This window comes from Labrus bergylta, chromosome 12 (assembly GCF_963930695.1).
Source record: "Labrus bergylta chromosome 12, fLabBer1.1, whole genome shotgun sequence".
NCBI classification, from domain to species: domain Eukaryota; kingdom Metazoa; phylum Chordata; class Actinopteri; order Labriformes; family Labridae; genus Labrus; species Labrus bergylta.
This window is the reverse complement of record NC_089206.1, coordinates 12,100,192-12,119,201: the sequence shown is the minus strand read 5'-3', so window position 1 is coordinate 12,119,201 and position 19,010 is coordinate 12,100,192. Positions and strand designations below refer to the sequence as shown.

The window sequence follows — 19,010 nt, the reverse complement described above, 5'->3', positions numbered from 1 at the left end:
TCATCTTCACAGAACTGTGGAATCCAGTTAAGTAAAATGTAGCAGCAATTTGAAAGCTAATATAACTGCACAATGTACTTCTGCTACTCTCCCCTTCTACTTCTATAATGGGTAATATGTTTGGTTTATAAATGGATTAAAGTACCAATGTTGTCCTCATCTTTCTGTATTCGTAGTTTGACCATGTCCTCGGCCTGCTCCAGGACGTGCATTGCGTCCTCCATGGTGCAGTTCTCCAGCCGGACGCTGTCTATGGCCAGCAGCCGGTCTCCAGGCTCAAGAGTGCCTGTTCTGCCGGGAACAAGAGAGAGAAAGAGAGAGAGAAAGAGAGAGAGAGAGAGAGAGAAGAAGAGAGAACCACAACTGTTAACTGGGAGCATGCAGGGAGCCGCTTCCTTCTGACTCAATATGAGAATCCCATTAGCTAAATGTCTCAGTGGGATCCTTTGGGGGTGACCCTAACCTCGCCTTCAACCTAATCAACACTGAGCCCAACTGAAATGTGTCTGCTCTGCCCTACTGATCCAGTTTTGATAGCTCAATCCAATTAGGCTCGTATTACACGGTGGATTCACCAAACAATTTTATTTTCTTCTTTCATAATCCTACTTAAGCCTCAAATACCTTGTTCACCCTGAGCGGTGAAGTGATTAGAAATAATGTATCTTCATCACGACCTGAAATTAAAACCTTAGATCATTAAACAACGATGTCTCCTTATAACTATTAGCCATGATTGATGATAGGACGTACCTGTGTGCTATGCTTCCTTTACGGATGTCAGAGATGATGAGGGGCTTGCCAGGTTTCTTACTTGCTGTTTAAAGAAGAACATATTTACATCAGTTTACATAAAAATATAACTATGTTAACTCTTACCAATATGACCACCAACATTCTTTTTTCTTGTTGTTGCACTTATAAAACTTCAACTGATGAACACCGGTGCAGGCCAGTATTATTCACAGGTAATGAGGTATGTGCACTCATTGTTTTGCAAGCCTGAGTTTTATGGATCACAGAACATTGATTCGAAGGAGCTTTATAATGTGTGGGCCCTATGGGGTGATATGAAACAACACTGCCCCCTGCTGTACATCTCAGTGTTACCCAACTCACCACTGATAGTGATGCCCAGCTCCACTCCTCTCCTCTTTGGCAGTTTGACGTGGAAGGTGCCGCTGCTGGGAACAACCGACTCTATTCATTGAATAAAGTAAAGATACGATTTAGGATGGAGGATCGCGTATACACTCCGGTTTCATCATTAGATATCTACTCGATATGATACCTGCAACATCAAACTCGACCTCCACTGTGACTTTATTGGCCAGAGCCGAGTCTCTGAGCAGCTGATGGGCTTCTTCCAAAGTGCCATCTTCAGTTGGGATCCCATTAATGGACAACAATCGGTCGCCAACCTGCAGCAGCCCACACCTGCACACACACACACACACACACACACACACAAGCCCATCAGCGGAAGAAAAGGTCCTTTCAAAACTGGATCACCCACAAATGTTTATACGGTAATTAAGAAACACAAATGTTAAGACATGTGATTAGCTGAAAATGTTACGGGACGTCTCATCTTTAATACATACGTTACTGTATGTCATTTTTATGCCCTCAAAAATGTCTGCTAATTTGTAGTCTTGAAAATTCCCAAAAAGTGACAATGAGCACAACACTGCCCAGGACCAAAGGTTAAAGTCTACTCATGAATTTCCAGAAACTTAATATCATATTGCATGTTTATATTTCATAGTCAGTTCCCATGGAAACAGCAAGCGAGCCAGCAACACTGAAAACTGTTTCATAAAGTCTTAATGTGATCTTTAGGTTATTTTCTACACTAGAGTTTGTACTAAAATGTGTTTCTGTTATAGAGCCTACCTTATCACTGATGGTTTGCATAATTATTTATTGATAGATAAAACACCTGATGGTATTAAGAAAATTAGCAGTCTGCTCACAAACTCACACAGAGGGATAAAACAGTTAGAAATATGTAATAGATATTAAAGAAAAACTTTTCAAAAAGCAGAACTTTCAAGACCCTCAGGAGCAACTGTTCAAACACAAAACAACAATATGAAGCAGGAACATCGGGATGTTTTCCCTCAATGAACTTAGATAATAAATCAGTGAGCAAAACAACCGGTTGTAAGCTCTAGTCACCTTTACAATTTATCTTCTAGGGACTCTGTATAGCCTGCCGGTTGTATCGTGCGCCCTATGTTCAGAGGCTACAGTCCACAAAGCGGGCGGCTCAGGTTCCACTCTAACTTTAGATGATTTGAAACGCGTCATTCATCATTCATTCATCCCAGTTTACTACTCTACCCACTGTCTTCCTCTATAATAAAAGACACGAAAGTAGTACAACAAATCTTTAAGTCACGTTGTCCACTCAAGCATCAGCAAGGATTTGTTAGGATTTCTGCTTTCAGTAAAAGTATTCTGACGAGTGACACATTCATGCTATCTGACACCACATGTCATATAGGATGAATGTTTAAAATGCCACCTATAACATGAAATAAAAAAAAGCTTCCAGGCCTTGAAACAAACACACTTGAACACTGACCTCATGTGAACTTCACTAGACACTTCAGCAAGGCGAGTGCATATTCATCCAGAAAACAACAAATATCACACGTTTAATCAGCCCCCTAATTACAAGGGGGAACACAGCAGATCTGTCAACTGTTATTAATTCACTGGCCATGGCTGCGTGTTAACCTTGTGTGGAGGCTGAGACACCAACATCACAGGCGGATACTGTACTTGAGTCACTTCTATCTCGACTGCTCCTGGACTAATCGTGGTGCAAGACCCATGGGGAAAGACCTCGCACTGCCTGCAGACACCATCATTAATCTTACAAGACAAGGACAAATACAGCTCTCTGGTGTACTGATCGGAGCTGCAACATGTAGCCTTGATCAATACAGTACCACGGACCAATATGAGGGGCTTTTCACGATCAAAAAATAAAACCATTACTTATTCATACAGTGCCAAATACCGACGCATAAAATCTTGTGCAACTGCTGACAGAGCAGGTTTACACTCTAGTTGTTAAAATAGTATTTCCTACTGCTTCATTGTGTTTAAGAGCAATAGCAACATCCACTAAACCCAAAGTACTGGACAAATTAAAGTTTATCACGACGCATCCTGCGGGGGGGGGGGGGGGGGGGGGGGGGGGGACTAGTTCCAATTTCAGGAACCACTGCATGAGACAAATGCAGTCCTAGATGCCTTCAGCTTAATACTCATCCAGACATCAGGCTAAAATTAGCTGTTTTCCACATGAGGCTGAATGATTAGCACTGGGGCGGTTTAGTTGAAGGTGACTCTCTATATGATATTTGTTTTTTTTGTTAGGTGTCTCAGCGCGTTACCTCTCAGCTGGGCTGTCGGGCTCAATAAAGCGGATGACTGGGGGAGCAGACAGGGTCTCTGTGGCAAAGACACCCCCCTGCAGCTGGATTCCAAAACCTGTGAGCGGATCCCCCCTCAGGACAACCTCGCTTGTTTCCACATGAAAAATCTGCCCCCCTGGGCCGACAGAACTTGACGCCAGGGATACTATGGGACAGAGTGGGTTGGAGGAAGGGAGAGAGAGAGAGAGAGAGAGCGAGAGAGAGAGAGAGAGAGAGAGAGAGAGGAGACACATCAGAGATAGATATTAGTGGAGAAGTGACAGATAAATGAAGGGAACAAGGAATTGTGATGGACAAAACACAGAGGGGGGGCTTCTGCACCCACAGAGAGGACATGGGAATGGATAGGGAATGAGTCACATATCAGAGTTGGCGTCAGCCATGCTAACATTAGGGGATCAGTCAAATCTGTTCACACACTGAGGGGGCAAAAAACGAGTGCAAGTTGGTTTAACAAAACTGTGAACATTTTAAAAAAGGTCAGTTCACCAAAATTACCAAAAGAAAAAGCCTTTAGCCCTCAGATAGCTTTCTGTTCTCATTATCCATTTGTTTTGCCTCCAGTGTAACAAAATGAATGTGATTCAAACTTACTTTTTTTTTTTAATGCTAACAGCATTTAAAAAAATACACTTGACAAGAATGTAAGTATATAGCATTGCTAGCAGCTACGTTTGCTTGAACTAATGAACAATTAGATGTTAATGTTAGCATGTTAACCTTCTCACAACCCATGGCTTAAAAGGACAAGCTACCATGCTGCTTATACCGGTATCAGTTTTTTTGTTTCTGTCCTGGTGAAGTGTGTTAGCCTGCTTAAACTTGCTAATATGCACAAAAAACAAAGGTTAAGGCTAATGAGAATAATATAAGTATATGTATATAATGACAAATGGACAATACTCAATTCTTCACCTATTTGATTTGTTGGTAACTTTTTTTTGTGGTAGTAGTCTTGGAATTCAACTGGGCCCCCAAAGGCTCAGGTAAGAAAAAAATAAAAATCAGTTTGCAAATCCTTACTATTACAAGTCCCTGCTCACGGATTTGCACAACTCTGCGCACACTTTATAAACCATGTGAATGTATTTTAAGCCATGAGCACAGGTTTGTAATCTGTGCGTAAGAATTTGTAAAATGTGCGCACGGATTTTGTTAACCCTAGGAATGGATTTACAAACGTCTTGTTTATTTCTCACCTGTGCCATGCGTGGCTCATTAGAATTATTTTATCTGGAAACACTCAGTTCCCAGTTTGTCAGGAACATGTGGATTACTAAAACTAATGTAGCCTATTACAAATTCTTAATTATTGACTGTGAAGCACTTTGTGTCATCTGTTCTTAAAAGGTGCTATATAAATTAACTTTACTTACTTACTGCAAAAGTTATTTTTCAAACAAATTAAAAAAAAAATTTGATGCTATTGAACTGTTTCACATTATAGAAAGATACATTTCTGCTACTAGCCTGATGTTTTTGACTTGTATGGGGGAAACAACACAAAGCCACAGACACACAAACAACCTAGCAGAAGCAGAAACTATAACCTTCAAGATATCATTAAGTTGCATCAGCATTATTTGTAAGAGAAAAAAAATAAATTTGAAGGCAGTAAAGCAGAGGGATTTTTCATACATGAGCTCTTGTGGTCCTTCTTTCTGGTCCTCCTCTTGCCGGTGGAGCTGCGAGGGCTGTTGGGGGCAACGGTTGGGATGGGGCAGGGCAGTGTGCTACTGCCCTGGCTGCTGAAGCCAGAGGTGGCTGTGGAGGAAGGGGAGAAGCCACCACTCACCAGAGCTGAAAGGAGACATAGCACCTATGCGTTTCAAAGGGCAGGTACTAACATGACATTTTGTTTTCAGCGTCAGTAGCAGGATCAGAGTATGCTCAAAGAAAACATGCAACAAAAGAAAAGAAAAGGGGTAACAGTGTTGGAGTAAACCCATAGGACAATATTTAACAAAATGTGCTGAAGAAAAGGCTCCCTCCATGGTGTCTTGCCAGCAGCAGTGCTGTCACAAGTGATAACTTACTTTTGCAGTGGTCCTGCTGGTTGTGTGGGTGGCTCGGGCTGCTCCATGCCTTGCCGTGGCTGCCATGTGGGGGATGGCAGTAGTTGCTGCTGCTTTGGTCCCAGTGGTGATTGTTGCTTTTCTGCACTTTTACTGCAACAAAACAGAGGCAAATGCATCCATGAAGTAAAACAGATCCACTCCTCTGTTGTGCACGTCTCTAGATCATAGCCATGAAATCTTGCTTTTATTCCAATGTGTAAATGTGTACCACACTGCACAGTGCCTGGAGGGAAATTCAAAGCAAGGTAATTGATCTAATTTGTTTTGGACATGGTACAGTAGATTTAAGCCTGTGGTTTAATGTGTTTTGATGTTCTTCTAAGAATCAGACACAATGCTCAACAAACTCAATGTGAAGTGGTGCAGGGTCCGAAAAGAAACATTCAAAAAAATATCTTAACTTTTTCTAGCAAGCTTCCAATAAGCTGAGTGCAAACTGGAGATCATTTCGATCATTTTATTTTCAAAAAAGACCGAAGGTGCTAAAACAATCCGAGAAAGTTGATTGCTTGGCACCATCTAATGTTTTTTTTTTTTCAAACTAGAAGTGAGACATGTGGTTAACCTTGATTGGGCGCAGCTGAAAGCTTGATTGCTGATGATGACAGGGCATGTTTCTGCATCTGATTGGTCTATATGTTTTTTTAACTCTGGTTGATAATCAACTCTGCTGTCATTTGTTTGCACTTTAAATGACACAAAGAGCCAAATAGTGGTTATTCTGAAGGGGATCTTACCCTTCATTTTAAAGCCTGTATAAAAAGTTGTATTTGGTCAAATATCTGTGAAACATTCAAAGGGAAAAGACTGACCTCCTGTATGACACACACCTCCCTAATTAACGTTGCATTCACAGATTCATGCAGCTGAAATTGTCACAGACACTGACATGTGACAGTAATCCTTGATGTGTCATTTGCATGGGTCTAATCTCCAACAACTTGCTCACATGGATGAAGGATTTGCTGGAAACATGGATGACTGCATTAGTGCCTGGGAGGTTTGCCATCTTCATGAAACCTGGTTAAATCCAGCTGTATGCAATCAGAATACACAGAGGAGACCCTCCGGCCCTTTTCAGAGAGCCAGTTTCTATCGAGCTCAATCAAAAACCTGTAAAGACTCAACTCGGCTGGCTTACGCTAAGCCCACCTAGGGGAAGCGCTCCAAGAAATGATGTTTTTGCGATCTACGCGGGCAGAAAGAAACATTAACTCCTAATCTCTCAGTGGCTGTATCAGTCTTATTAAATCCCCAGAGGAGATTAGACAAATTGCATCTTTTAATCACGCCTTATCCCGGAGGAAAGGAAGCTGTGAAAATGTGGTTTTATTTTATCGTAAAGTCATGGTGCCTAATTCTTGAAGTGAATCACTATTAAATAGAAATTTCAGAGGATGAGTTACCTGTCTGTTATTTTACTGTGAAGGAATGCCTGTGCTGCACTTTGACAGGAGACAGGTCAATGGTCAACAGGAGCATATGCAGTTCAAGCTGTCTGGTAAAGTGGTTATTTTTATCCTCTCATCAAAGGATTAAACCCTCTGTTTAAGTAAAAGTCTGCTCATTAGCAAATTGCTTGATTGACTGAATTATTCTTAGGACTTTGTTAGGAAGTTTAGAATCACAGATGTAAAAAACAAAACAAGAATTTTGAGAAAATAAATTCTCTGTTTTGTCTTTTTGCAGACACATTAAATACGGTCTTTCCAGGACAACAAATAGTCGATCATCACACCCAAGACTTTAAAAAGACGCTTGATTTTTTTTCCATTATGAATAACAATAGGAGCTTTATGAGCTTCAGATGATAAACCAAATAGTTTTCTGTTTTTTTCAGTAAATAGAGATAAGAGTGAAATGCTGCACACTGTACCAGACAAAAAAAAAACACTGAATAATTACAAAAAGGAGAGGATCCAGTGACCCAAGAGAAGACCAAACTACATCTTCTTTCCCTCTGTCTTGTTGTGTGATTTGTCCCATGCTCACATGTAAAGGAGCCCTGCAGCTGCTGACCCAGAAAGAGTGAGCAGAACATGGCGCGAGCATGATCTCAGATGGAGGAAAAATGTATCCAGTGTATGTTTGTGTGCACGCAAGTGGCATAGGAAGGAGTGTGTATCCGAAGGCAGAAGGATTGTTGCTGGCAGCATGCACACACACAAAGAGTCGCATACTCAGGCTGATTCACAGCGTATAGAAAGGGACTGTTGGGAGGCAGCCAGGCTCCTTACAGCTGTAGGTAAAATAACTAAGAGCAGAGCCGTCACATTACATATGTCGAGGACAACGTGCTTATTTTTCCCGCAATGCACCAGAAGAACTTCTTTATTAGATTGAAATGATTGCATGACACTCAAATCAACTTCCTCTTTGCAACCTTTGCATTGCACTGCAAATGTGCCATTAAATTATGACAAATAAAAATTATCTACATGCCTTATTTGTATAGTTTGAAGTTAAAGCTGTGTAGCTTTTGCTTAATCTTCACAAAATTGTTATCATGTGTTACTTGTTAATTTTAAGATGTCAAACAGTCTCTGAATCCACCAGGAATATTTCAGCCCTTCACCGTATGTGATTGTTTATCAAACTTCTTTTGCTTTTCTGATGGTCTATTGCACATAAAGAATTTGGAGAAGTCAGCTTGAATTCTGAATAATTGACTGATATTTTATCACACTTTACAAACAGTGGATTTATTAGAAAATAGGTCACTTGCTTTGTCTACAAGAATTCATTTTTTTTCACTGATAATTCTCGCATCTCTTTGGTGTCTTCTCTGTGTTTTTTAAGGGATCTGCTGTGTTGTCTGCATCACCTCGAGGACATACCTGTGTCTTGTGGCCTAACAGGAAGTCGGCTCTGACTCGCTGGCAGAATCTCCAGTTTGACGACGTCAGAGGAGCTGGCGAGTAGCTGCGTGGCCTCCATCAGAGAGCAGTGCTCTGCACTGGTCCCATCTATACACAGAATAATGTCTCCTACATGAAGCGCTCCACACCTGAGAGAGCGACACAGAGGCAGCCAGTGTCAGGAAATGTCTGGGAGGCGTTAAATGTGTAAGATGTGGGTTATACCTTTCCACCACGCTGGCTGGCTTGATCTTGTCGATGATAATAACTTGTTTACTCCTGTATATTGTCGTGGTGAGACTGATCCCCAAGCTGGCAGAGGGACCTTTCACTATCTCCACCAGCAGAGGGCCTGAGGCTTGCTGCACCGCCTCTGAAACAGATATGACACACAGATATGATGGAGGCCGACAAGATCACTGGATGCATCTAAAGCATGAACAATAAAATACCTTTTTCACCCCTGGAATGAAAAAAAACATTACACTGATTCTCCCAGCATCGTTATCTATGTGCCACATTAAAACTTTCATATGTACATATTGCACTCCATCCTAACCTTTCAAACATGAATACATCTAGTCTTTAGACTCAGTTTGTATTTTAAATGCATCTTATTGCATGTTTTTTTTCTGGATTTTATAGGTGACACTCTCTAGATGTTTACCATACAGACCTCCTACCTCAAACAAAAATATTTAGTTGTTGAGGGGGGGGAAAATGTCAAAAATACTGTGTCAGTAAAGTCAGGAGTCTTCGAAAAGCCACTCTCCTTCTTTTATTTGATGTTTTTATATTACAGGTACGTAAAAGATACTCTGTGAAAATGGGACATTTAGCACATGCTGGAGTTTGGAAACATGAGTTTATTCAGCTGGCAGTAGAGGACATTTGTGTGTCTCAATGACAAATGAGAAATATAGATACACTTTTTGTTTTTTTAGCACTGGGATATTTTGACACTAGGCATTTAACTATCCTGACTCAAGCAATGACAAAGAGACTTTCTGGATGCAGTTATGAAGTGACAGCTGAAGTGTTTCCACTCCGCGTACAATGATGGGATGATTGCTCTTAATACTTCTTAATGGAACCCATGCTACAAAGAATATGTGACACACACACACACACATTCTTCTGAAAATTCTGAACCCTCTGAACCCTCTGACTGGCTCACTCTGTAGGCAGGAGGCCTGAGTCCTGAACTTCCACATACAGAGAAGTCACTTGTGTCAAAAGTCCTTGGTGACCTGTCCTATTTTACACAGAGTAGAGCAGATTTTTTCTGGAGAATTAGTCACCATGACCAAATAAGAGTTTCAATCTGCAGTTAGTCTGTTTTCCCTTTCCATATGTAGAGTCTTGCAATGAAAACTAACTGCATCCAATTTGTCAAAAAAATGCCCAAAAATAAATTCAGTCAAGTGTGATAGATTCGATTATGCATATACATGGATCATACCAAGTAAAAGGCATTTCAGTGGTCCAGCTGATGACTGCCAAGAATGTTTCATAATTCATCTGTACCTCCAGAGACGCAGATAATGTCATAGTGATGTCATCATGTTTGTTTAGGCCTGAGAACGAGGACTACATTTTTACATCAAAAGGCTTCACTAGGCACTCTTGGAGGCAAGAGAATTAACCAGGCTGATTGCATTGTGGGAAATGTAGGATCCAGTATTTTTTCTTCCTTTACTCACCTAAATGTCGAGATATTTTGGCCTCTGCTGCTTCAATTTTGACAATTCCTGCTCAAATCTGTCTCTTTTTAAGTCCCCTACATTGGGGAGATGTTATACTAAACCTCGCTCAATTTCTTTTAAAGCAACAAAACAAAAATTGTGTGATTAAACAAATGTTAATAAGGGGTGACGTTCCCTGTCTGACAAGCATTGAATGAACTAGGGTATGACTATTTAGATGGAACCTACATGGTTACAGAGTGTAGAGAGACTCAATAATACACTGAATATTACCCATCTACCCTTTCCGAGCTCAATTGTGCTCATGGGCCAGTGTGACTCCCCTAGTGGCGTCTCCAGCACACACACTCACGCACATTGACAGAGCCATAACAGCCACATTATTTACCCTCAGAGCAAAGCTGCCCAACCATGCCTGCACATATTCCCTGTGTGTGTGTGCTCACCCATGACAGAGACGTCATACTCAATCAGGAACAGAGCTTCCTGGCCACTCTGCATCAGCATGGTCAGGGCGTCTGCATGCTTCTCTCGGTTTAAAGGCATCCCGTCTATGCTCAGAACCCGATCTCCGCCTTTCAGAGTGCCCTCTCTGGAGTAACACAGAAAGCAGACAGGGAGAAGAATAAAGTAACCTGTGCAAGATGCTCATACAAGCGTTTAGGCGGGCAGTCACAGTAAATCATTAAACAGTTCCACATGAGCGTTCGCTCCCAGGTGAGATGAAGGATAAGCGAGATAAACGGCCGTAAAAGTCTTTGATGGCGAATTACGGTTGCTCCAGTGATTTGGTTCCCTGGATTCGTTTTTGTGTGTGTGTGTGTGTGTGTGTGTGTGTGTGTGTGTGTGTGTGTGTTTAAGAAAAGTGCAATGTTGCGTTAGCCTGCAGGATGAGTGGTGCCCTTTCTGCTTTGAAGATAAAATACACTCAACAGAATGTGTCACAGCCACGATTTCACGCAGAGTGTATGCTGATGCAAAAGAAATAACGTGAACATGGATTTTAACACATAAACTTCATATTTCAATCATTCAAAAGCGTTATTCCAAAGATTCTAATTCAATAGAAATACTGTTTTGAAGACAAGCATAAGGCAATTAGCAAAACACATATCCATCAGGCCATACATCTTCAGTAAATACACACATGCATGCACATACACAATTATTTGAATAGGCTCATTCATGCACATTCAGGACATACAAGGAACACAAATAGCAGCGCTTGTGCGCACACAAACATCAATCCACGTTCTCACCTGTCAGCAGGACCTCCGGGCCTCACGTACGTCACCACCAGGGAACGAGACCTGCGCCAGTCCTCATGGAAGCCTCCTAAAAAAAATGTAAACGGTAAGAGTGAATAAATCAGTGCCAAAAGCGAAAGATTTCGACTAAAATTAAAATCTCACAACGACATCCGGTCAAGCACCTACCTCTCATGACGAACCCAAAGCTGTTTCCCTCCTTGTGTAAACACACTTCTATGGTTTTGGTTAGGACTCCTGTCGGGGTCTGGACTAAGAGAAGAGGACAACCCATTCAGATAATTATTATCCCCCGAAGGTATCTGCAGTGTGTGAAGCTTTACAAAATAGTTGATGGTAAAGGAACTTGAGCTGGTATCGCGCTTTTCTAGTCTTCTAACTACTCAAAGCGCTTTTACACCACATGTCACACCTACACATTCACACCCATTCACGCAGTGGTTGCTATGTAAAGTGACCATCAGGAGTGCAAATCCCATTCATACACATTCATACTCCGCCGCCGCTGAAGCAGAGGGAGCAACTCGGGGTGTTTTACCCAAGGACACATCGGACATGTTGCTTCCAGTTGAGAGACAAAGACTCTACCAATAGAGCCCCCTGATCACAGTTTGATTTGAGTGAGTGCTGAATCGCAAGAATGAACAAAGAATCGTTTGAAATGTGTTTAATTATTCTGGGGGGAATCATAGTGTGGTTGACCCACACTAATGATTTCAGAGCTGTGAGCGGCCATGATACATCGCCTTGAGAATGTCTCTCTTTCTGAGGCTGGTGTCTTGACCAAGTAAGACTCAATAAGTATTGACTTGGTGAATTACATGTGGAAAATAAATAATAATAATTACTGATATTTTATAGATATAACTATTGATGCTATACTATGGTAATGTTTTCCCAATGACGATGTCGATTTGCTTCATAATTATGTAAAGGCTTCCAAGAACAATCATTTGTAGTTTGGATATATTTATTTAAAACTTTTGAACTGACATCCAGACATCATTTGACCTGCCAATAACTGATTCACTTCATGAGAGATGACTTTTTGGTGTATGAGTAAATAAAAGCGTCTGAAAAAACATGGGAAAAAAACATAAACATAGAGAAAAAGCCACAGTTTAAGATAGAAGAGAGGACTGCAGACATGCTTGAATTGGATGCTGGGCCTTCTGGAGGTGCGGGCGACCTCAACATGACTCTTGGAAGCCCTGAGGCCTGTACAAACGAAGCAGCTTCAAAATAGCCAGGGTAACTATGTCTATCTGGGTTTACTAACCCAACTGAAATAAACACAAAGGCGTTACAAATATGAAGATATGCACTGGCAGCAGAGCGGCATATTATACAAACTTAGAGAAAACTGTGACAGGAAAGAAATGTGTGAGTGAAACACTTAAGCCGGGGCTAAAAGCAACACAGCTGCAATAGGGGCAGATGGCAGAACTCACCGACTGTGTTAATGTGCAAATGAAGAAGCATCAAATGATTTGGAAATCTCCAGAGCACAAGTGCAACTGACTCTAATTACGCCTGTGTAATCTATACAATGAATGTGTTGCTTTGATGTATTCTAATAGTGCTTATGAACAGAATGAGCCATATTTCAGCTACAACCCCTTCAGTGTCAACAAACATAAATAAACATGATTCAAAGCATCAGAGGCTTACGCTCATATCTTATAACCGCATCAGTCTCCTGGCCTTTGTGCTTCCATCAGCTCTGTTGTAGAATATCTTAATAGAAATTAAGGCACAATGAATATCTCATCATGTGAAAAATCCCAGGAAACTCTGTTATGGATACTGTTTTTTACTGTTAAGGGGACAATCTTGATTGGTCAGTATGAGTTGCTTTTACGCAGTTTGATCTCTCGCCCTGGATGAGTTTAGTGTAACTCATTGAGTTACAATGGTGAGGAATCTGAGTAAGAAGTGAACACTGAAGCAATTTTGTTAATCACAAATTCTAGGTTGTAATACAGAACTCAGTTCTAAGGCCAACGTTGTTTTGTTTTCTGGTCCTGATGAATATGCAATCTATTGCTTCCTTTGCACCTTGCAGATGTTTCTGTTCCCCCTCAAGTTTACACGGATCTCCATCTAGTCTTAAGGTTGATTTAATTTGAACTACTGATCTGTTTTGGGGCAGGTTTAAGAAGCATTGAGGCCATTTTTTAAATGTTTATTTTTGGAGGTTTTGGGCTTTTATATAGAAAGGACAGTAGATAGAGTCAGACACCGGGGAGAGAGAGAGTGGGGAATGACATGCGGGAAAGGAGCCACAGATCAGATGCGAAACCGGGGCCACCCGCTTGGAGGTTTGTGGCCTCTGTACACTGACCACTAAGCTATACCGGCTCCCCAACCTTGAGGCAATTTAACCAAGGTGGCTGCCGCTCATGTGGAAGGCAAAACTTAAAATATAAGAGTTCCCCTTTAACTTGCTCCAAGGTCAAACCTACATGTCACATGACAGAAATGTACGACCTCACCTCCCAGTGGATCAGGTGAAATCTGGGGGTTACATTTCACTGCTGTGGCAACTGTTCTACAAGTTTATGACCCTTATTAACAACATCTAACTCATGTGCTCATAAACTGTTATGAAGCTGCTGATTACGAGGTTCTAATGCTGTCTGGACTTATAAACGTCTTCGCTCTGATTTAACTGGCAGATACCACTGCACACTGTGTGCCACTCATATTTAAGTGTCATGTCGATTCTTGGTGCGATGCGACTTTGACTTTCTTTTGATGACAGCACTTTCTTTAGATGTTAGAGCTTTTTTTCCCCTCATCCATCAAGCAGAATAATCCTCTTGCACAATTTCACCTACCGAATGGAGGCAGCTCGTACTCCACCTCCAGTACGACTCGCTCCCCGATGTTCTTCAGCAGGCTGATAATCTCATCATGGCGCAGCTTTGACAGGTTGATGCCGTTCACTGACTTGATATAGTCTCCTACATTGAGCTGGTCACTCCTGCGGAAAAGCACGGACAGACAAAATGATTCCTTTTAATTTTCTTTACTTTTGGATTTCTGATTTGCAAATGTCTGTTGCCAACGCCACCACAACATCAGCTATCAACCAAATCCTCTCTTCTGCTCTTTGCATGTTAATTGTTCTATTTTACAGCTCACAACCTCCACTCTTTCATCTCATAACTCACAGCTTCTTGAATATTAACATTACACTCAGAAATAGTGGAAAACAGCACATTTGGATCCAAACTGGTCAGTATAAAAATGAGATGTCTAATTATGTATCTTGGTCTGTTCTGTTTGGGCTTAAATTCCATGATGCTGCTGTGTGTAAGTGCAGAAATAAAAACTATAGTATAAACAGAATGAGCACTGTTATGATGTGACCATTATGTAAGGAATCATGGTTGGTTGCTCTAATTTGCACCAGACAGTAATGATGATTTTATTATGACTCTCTTTGTATCGACAAACATGAAGAGCTGAGGCTGAGCGGATGTTGTCTCACATTGTGCACATTGAATAGCAAATTAATCAAATAAAAGCTCTGCCCGGCTCACTCCTCTCACCTTTGGGCTACTCAACGCTGACAGCAGACAGAGAGAGACGTCTTAACCAGCAGAGCCGAGCGAGCGGCCTGTCGTCAGGTCCAGTCTCATCACACAATGTCACTGCCGGTCTCTCTGCTGTCTGCATGAGTGTCTCTCCACTCACTAAATTAGCAAGCACTTCCGCAGCAAGCATGAACTCAGCTGTGGGAGGACAAGCTGCTTGGAAGAATTAGCACAGTGTCTGTCTTTAAACCTCCCAAGACTTGACAAGCGATGTTTGGTCAAGGCATTTTTGTCGGGGGCTGCGTCATTCTTACAAAACTGTGTGCGTGTGTGTGCGTGTGTGTGCATACAGTCTATAGTGTGTGTGCATGTGTCACACATGCTTTCTTATTCATCATTAAACGTGAGTCATCCACTACATTTTACTTTCATGTGTTTGATGTAGGGGAAAATGAGTGTAATGCTGTTGACGTTGAAGGAAATTGGTTTAATCAAATGTTAATTAGGCTATATCAAGCTCTAAAACATCTTGCATTAAATAATTACTATTGCCAGAAGCAATGCAAGATGTCTTCTGCCAGACAATATAATACAAACTATAAATTGAATTGATTTTGTTCAAAAGCAGGACGTAGACCTCCTGTTTGTAACACTTGATGCCGAGAAAGCTTTTGATGGAGTGAGTTGCCCTTTCACGTTTCAGATTCTCAACATGCAGCTTTGGACTAGACGAGGAATGTAGCTTGTTTGTTTCTTCAAGCGAGTAACAGAAATCCAAACGCCAGAGTAAACAACAAATGGTGTTTTTTTGGCTGTGTTCTTTATTTAAAACGTGAGTTGTTCTATAGGCCTACATGCTCTAAAAAAAAGTTGCAATGCATTCTGAAGAATTGTCTGGAATGGCGATTGTGTAGGCCTATGACCATTTCAACAAAGTCGTAACATACAGTAAATGAAAGAAAGACATGAGAAAATAACACCAAATGTTGATTAATAGACTTATAATGTGGTTTTGAAGGGACTTGTGTTTTAGGTAATTGAGTGGGACGGCATTAACCTGATCCAACACAACACCTACAGTCCAGCAGTCAGGGCGATCTGGACATAACTTTGCAGGATAACGACTCTGAGTCTGGACAGCTTGCTCTGGTTGCCAGGTTTTAATCGCATCATAGAGCAAAGATCTCACCTGGCAGCGAGCCCACCTGGCCGTAGGTTTGACACTCTGGGCTTGCCGTCCTTATCAGACCCTCCGGAGATGGTGAGGCCAAGGCTGCTGCCTTCCCTTTTCATCAGGTCCACTGTGGTCACTCCTCTGTATTCATCTGCTGACAGACACACACAGGCACAGATCCACAGTCAGCATCAGCGTCTGCTTGACAGAATCACCCTATCTGAGAGGCAACAACAGGGTCTTTCTTTCTTTCTTTCTGGAGTGGCTCACAGAAATGCTCTTTGACACACGACCACATACTTTATTCTCTCGCTGTCGTGTATTTTCCTTGTTCTTTCGAATCTCTCAATCTGAGGGAATCTTTGTGACAGGTCCAGAGAGAGGAGGAGGAAGACGGAGTCACTTTTATTAACACCACAAACTCATAAAGGAAAGAAGTGTAATGCATTATTATAAAAATTTGACTCATTGAGATTTACAGCTTACTCATCAGTTCGTAAATTGAAATCCAATTGTGTTCTTAAGTGGATGAAAATGAGTTTGACCTTGATGGATATGTGGTTATAAAGTGTCATCAGAGGACTCATTCTGTCTTCTGCTCCACATTGTGCTGTGCTATTAAATCGTTCATCTTGAAGTAGAAGTGTGGTTTAATGCAAATGACAGGTATGCCACATAAGCAGTTTTTTCACCTTACCTAAGCATTCAAACAGTGCAACATCAAGCAAAAAACAGTAGACACACAGTTTCAAACATGGCATGACTCGTACTCTCCTTCTGTTTGGGTGCAGCAGCATGAATCAGATATGAAAGAGATACAGTCAACTCTGACTGAATTGTACCTGAAAAGCTGCGCCTCTGGGACGAATGCGATTGGTCAGTTGTCCCAGACTCCTTGCTCCCCTTTGAGTAAGGTCCTTCATCTGAGGAGACAGCAGGAAGGCATGGAGGTGCTGTTAGGAAGCACTGTGATGACATGAAGGGAAACTCTGCAGCAGAAGGCAAGATGAGCACAAGCATCCATTGCACATCATGACAGCTGCACACAATTGCATTCAGTATGGTGAATTTCATCATGTTCACACGGCAGCCATGCGCCTCTGACATCCCACTCAAGATTGGAAGTTCAAATACAGTTACAATATCACACTGCTGTGTTCCAGTTTGTTAGTTGTGTTCAAGATCATATGTAAATTGCTATCAATTGGTCGTAAAGTTTGTTTTGAGGTATTCGTAAATGTTAAGGTTTTAATTGTTAAAAGTAAGTGTTTTTCTTGTTTCCCTTTTTTTTCTTGGGTTCATTTATTCTTAAAATAATCTCAAACTAACACTTTCATGAGTCCAAAAATTGTGTATGTTCTTCAAAATGAAGCTCATTTTGCACCTTTGATTCCCAATAAGCGACTGTTATGCAAGATCTAATATTAGCATGAACCACTCACTAGCTTATGCTACAATAGCTGATAGGGTTGTCATGATGCCAGATTTAAACTTTGATACAAGTGTAAATCAAACAATGTCAATACCTCTTTTCAAATATAGAATTTTAGACATTGTGTACGAGGTTGCATGCAATTTTCTTTGATGGATCCAATTCTCACCTAAGCAACGTTCTTGTGAAATGGATGTAGTTTTTTTTAATATCTTCAACACTTTTAGAAACAATCAATCATTAAAATAATAGAGACTGTAGTGTTTTAAAATGTGTGGCATCGAAAAGTATCGAAATATCTAACATTTTAACCATAATAGTTAGGAAGTACATTCTAATGTTTAACATAATGTTTGCTGAAATTACATTTTTGACCACTACCAAATGGTTACATTAGCTTTCTGCCCCCTTCTAACTGGTGATTCTGCTTAAAACATGGCTGAGAAATGAGCACATGCGTTAGCTATTGTCCTATATGATGTAAGAGCAAAACAGTTTCTCAAACTGCTGAATTCTGGCCAATGCTCTAAACTGCAGACTGGAAGGGAAACAGAAGTCAGCCACACAGTCAAATATTAGCCAACTATTTAATAGCATCTTGTTGTTTTAATACACATTTTGTTTATGCAGTACACTATTTTATTATTTTCAGAAACCAGAGAGTTGCCTCACTTTTTCTCTGTGAGAATGACAGTTCAGGGTTTGTATCAAGGGTTTAAAATAGATCTGTCTGTAGTGGACCTTTGAAAACCATTAATATACCACAAGAATACATCGGCATCACGCTCAATGCATGCGATCACTAAAGCATGGGAATTCTGCAAAAGGATCAGCATGAGGTTAATGGACTGTTCGGGGATGGAGTGAAAGATCTTTTTCATGTAATTTACAGCAGCTGCTGCAAAAAGCCAGGAAATGCTCAATATGCTTTGCAAGGAAGCATTCTCTTTTTCTTTTCCACACAGTGGGACCCTTTTCTGACAGCACAGGGCTGGCCACAGATTTGCAGGGCCACTGCATGCCAGCCATCTGAACCTGAATGGAGCCACAGAAGCATGTCAGCAGCAACAGCGATGAGGAAACTTGACTTGGCACTTCTCTAATCCTGTCCACTGAGGATTACCTGTGCAGCTGTCCAACACAGTATAGGGCTGAGCAGAAAAAAAATCGATTCATCAACGCATTGCAAGCTATGTTTCCCCATACAATATCGATTCAGAAAATCCTGAAAATGATGACTTCCGTTGTAATGATTCCCTGCTCCTGTGGGGGCGCTGTGGTTAGTCCCCACTGGTTTTAAAAGGATGCTGCATTTGTATTACAGTCTGTTCTCATATTTTAAAACACAGTCTAAATAAAGAGGGAGATCAGGTTTATCTTACTGCTTCTATTATTATCAGTGGACCTGCAGCAACCTGTATGGCCAGGATGTGACACATTATTAAGATTCCGAGATGCATTTTGATTTGCGGTGATTATATTAACATGGAACGTTTGAGT

The 19,010-nt window shown here is 41.2% G+C and overlaps 1 protein-coding gene across 5 annotated transcripts in view; it reads right to left on the bottom strand.

Moving 5' to 3' along the window:
• LOC109981017 (glutamate receptor-interacting protein 2) overlaps nucleotides 1-19,010 on the bottom strand; it is a 34,092-nt gene that overhangs the window by 10,283 nt on the left and 4,799 nt on the right. For 3 of the 5 annotated variants that reach the window (XM_020629635.3, XM_020629632.3, XM_020629634.3), the window contains exons 2-16: nucleotides 16,921-17,001; nucleotides 16,094-16,232; nucleotides 14,203-14,348; nucleotides 11,531-11,614; nucleotides 11,354-11,429; nucleotides 10,541-10,686; nucleotides 8,614-8,761; nucleotides 8,368-8,537; nucleotides 5,489-5,620; nucleotides 5,091-5,252; nucleotides 3,411-3,597; nucleotides 1,292-1,437; nucleotides 1,120-1,200; nucleotides 754-817; nucleotides 146-291 (exon numbers count right to left, since the gene is read on the bottom strand). In XM_020629635.3, the coding sequence (XP_020485291.1) occupies nucleotides 146-291; nucleotides 754-817; nucleotides 1,120-1,200; nucleotides 1,292-1,437; nucleotides 3,411-3,597; nucleotides 5,091-5,252; nucleotides 5,489-5,620; nucleotides 8,368-8,537; nucleotides 8,614-8,761; nucleotides 10,541-10,686; nucleotides 11,354-11,429; nucleotides 11,531-11,614; nucleotides 14,203-14,348; nucleotides 16,094-16,232; nucleotides 16,921-17,001 (1,908 nt within the window). The remainder of the gene's footprint in view (nucleotides 1-145; nucleotides 292-753; nucleotides 818-1,119; nucleotides 1,201-1,291; nucleotides 1,438-3,410; nucleotides 3,598-5,090; nucleotides 5,253-5,488; nucleotides 5,621-8,367; nucleotides 8,538-8,613; nucleotides 8,762-10,540; nucleotides 10,687-11,353; nucleotides 11,430-11,530; nucleotides 11,615-14,202; nucleotides 14,349-16,093; nucleotides 16,233-16,920; nucleotides 17,002-19,010) is intronic. The other 2 variants (XM_020629633.3, XM_065960890.1) reach the window with 1 other exon arrangement.